General features: G+C 55.4%; 1 protein-coding gene across 1 annotated transcript in view; it reads left to right on the plus strand.

The window, feature by feature from the left end:
* LOC123121612 (putrescine hydroxycinnamoyltransferase 1) overlaps positions 1–2,735 on the plus strand; it is a 4,475-nt gene extending 1,740 nt beyond the window's left edge. Inside the window, exon 2 of the mRNA XM_044541630.1 lies at positions 1,642–2,735. Within this exon, the coding sequence (XP_044397565.1) occupies positions 1,642–2,508 (867 nt within the window). The 3' untranslated portion in view covers positions 2,509–2,735. The remainder of the gene's footprint in view (positions 1–1,641) is intronic.
* The last annotated feature ends 239 nt before the right edge of the window (positions 2,736–2,974 follow it).

A 2,974-nucleotide genomic window follows, 5' to 3' on the forward strand; every position in this document is an offset into this window, starting at 1 on the left:
GGCTTTGGCGTTCTAGGCCATTTCCAGTGATGAAATTTCTTTTTTTTTCGAGAGTAGTGATGAAATTTCTAGCTAGCTAGAAATCGTGTCATGTGCTGTAGTTGACTACACGACCGAACCCAACCTTTTCTTAGCCGTTAGGGAGTGCACTGTGGCACGCACGGGACGGCTCACTGATTGCCGGCCCGTGAACGTAACCAACAGTCAGTCCACCGGTGAGGTGAGATGACTAGTGACCAGTACTACACGCCTTGGAAGTAGTGGTACTCCAAGGAAGCTGATGTGCATAATCAATTCCCCGGGCGAAATACTCGGGGCCTCTGATCTTGACTGTCGCTCCTCCGCTCGTCCTTGTGTTGCCAAGCACTCCAGTCCAGACGCGCCGGGAGCGACACGGCGCGCAGGTGGTCCAGCAGGGCATGGGCGCCGCGTCCACAATTTTGGCGCCGGGTTCAGTGTCGCGCGGAGCCAATGTCGTGGTGGCCTAGCCTCCGGTGAGATGTTCCTTTCGCCGTGAAGATTCATTCGTTTCGAGGCAGAGAGGTTCTGGTCCTGTTTCACAAGATGAATGAAGAAGTAGTCATGAACGTGTACTACTAAAAACGTGAATGGCCAATACCTAATGGGGCAGAGAGTCGCGCAGGAGGCCTTGCTTTTGCACATTTACGATCATATTCTCCAAATTTTCTTCGTGCTAATCTGTCAGTTAGTACAGAAATGGGACCCCAGCAAAAGCAGCGGGCTCCTCAAATTTGTAGGCATCTATCTATATAGTAGTCCTACTCATCTAGAGTAGATGATTCGTTGTCCTTGCAAGTCCGTGGGAAGGATCCATCCACGACCCCACCATTCAGCCCGGCTCATTTGAGGCTTGTTTGATCGTCCGGGTCTTATCTTTCTCCGGATCTGGGGATGTGCCTGCCTCCTTTGTGCCTATCCGCATACAGATACAGCGACCACTTGCCGCAGTTGCATTTGATCTGAATCATTGAGGTGGACGTCGAACGCGACGGCTCTGCTTTCGGCTTTAGCTTCCCCCAAAAGGGGCCGCATAGTTACCACTTACCCGGAGGCGTCGCTTGCTTCTCCGATCACTCGATGAGGGTGCGCCTGCCGACGTGCCCACATGGAAACCATATCTTCCTTCTAGATGGCTTCGTTACCAGACGGTGACATGTAACATTAATTTACTGGTAGTTATCAGTTGCCTGCATGACAAAGATAGGGACTGCAACGAAGCTCCGCCCGCGCCCGTGATAGCTGCCTGGAAGCTAGCTGATTCTCACGACATGATCAATCTTTTTGTGTTTTATAAGTCTGCAGTTATGGCCTGGTTGCTGTCGTGAATACCGCCGGAAGCTGCTCGTCGTCGTTGACAATTTGGACACCGAGTGGTAGCCATCGTCGTCGTATTAGAGTACGCTATTATTGCCTCGTGTGTCAAGCAGGCGAGCCATGCTAGTATTTGAGTATGGTTATCGCGTGACAACGATCAGAGATTTTATACAGTAGAAAAGTTCAGAGCAGGAGAACAAAGAGATCAGTGACGTGAATGGGAACAAGGATATCAATGATCGTGCCATGTCTTACTGTTATTATACTGGATGCGAAATGTAACCCGTGCATTTGGTTTTCTTGCAGGTGACGTTCCTCAAGTGCGGCGGCGTGGCCGTGGGCACGGGCATGCACCACGTGACCATGGACGGCGCGGGCGCGATCCAGTTCATCCGGACGTGGACGACCCTGGCGCGCGGCCTGGACGCCGCGTCCGTGCACCCGTCCCCGCCGGTGCACGACCGCACGGTGCTGCGCGCGCGCTCTCCCCCGCATGCCACCTTCGAGCACCCGGTCTACTCCCCGAGCAACCTCAACGGCCTGCCCCGCCCCTTCGTCACCCGCGTCTACGCCGTGTCCCCCAAGCTCCTCGCCGGCATCAAGTCCAGCTGCGCGCCCGGCGTGTCCACCTACTGCGCGCTCACCGCGCACCTGTGGCGCGCCATGTGCGTGGCCCGCGGGCTGGCCCCCGACGCCGAGTCGCGGCTGCGCGTGCCGGCCAACATCCGGCAGCGCCTGCGCCCGCAGCTGCCGGCCAACTACTTCGGCAACGCCATCGTGCGGGACCTGGTGACGGTGCGCGTCGGCGACGTGCTGTCGCAGCCGCTGGGGTTCGTGGCGGAGCGGATCAAGCGCGCGGTGGCGCGGGTGGACGACGCCTTCGTGCGCTCCGTCATCGACTACCTGGAGGTGGAGTCGGAGAAGGGCAGCCAGGCGGCGCGCGGGCAGTTCATGCCGGAGACGGACCTGTGGGTGGTGAGCTGGCTGGGCATGCCCATCCACGACGCCGACTTCGGCTGGGGCTGCCCCAAGTTCGTGGCGCCGGCGCAGATGTTCGGCAGCGGCACGGCCTACGTCACGCAGGCGCCCGACAAGGACGACGGCGTGTCCGTGCTGTTCGCGCTCGAGCCAGAGTACCTGCAGTGCTTCGAGAAGGCCTTCTACGGGGAGTGACCGACCAAAGCCTTCTACGGTGATGCGCCTTTCAAAGAGCCACTTGGGAGTTGGGATCTCGAGTCCGTCGATAGTGTGGAGTGCTGTATCATAACGCAACAGATACTGCGGAAGTGTCGAGGTTGCTGCTTGTTTCTCGCGCCTTTCTTCACTGCTACTATGTGACATTGTGGGCTAACTATTATCTATACAAAGTCTAAATGAAAATGGCCTCAGGTTTAGCTCTCTGGAAAAGAACTCATTTGCAATCCTAGAAACGGCCTTTGCCATCATCTGCACAAAAGGAGCAATTGCTATTATTTGGCACAGAAGTGCTACACGTGTGAGTAGGTTTAGCATTTCTGTTATCTGCACTACCAATTGATCAACGCATAATAGATACATTTACTTCAAAAAAACAAAAACAAATATCATGCTAGTTCATGTTAACATGCTGACAAAGAATGTAAAGGTCTCGTTTCACTCT

Source organism: Triticum aestivum, chromosome 5D (genome assembly GCF_018294505.1).
Source record: "Triticum aestivum cultivar Chinese Spring chromosome 5D, IWGSC CS RefSeq v2.1, whole genome shotgun sequence".
NCBI lineage: Eukaryota > Viridiplantae > Streptophyta > Magnoliopsida > Poales > Poaceae > Triticum > Triticum aestivum.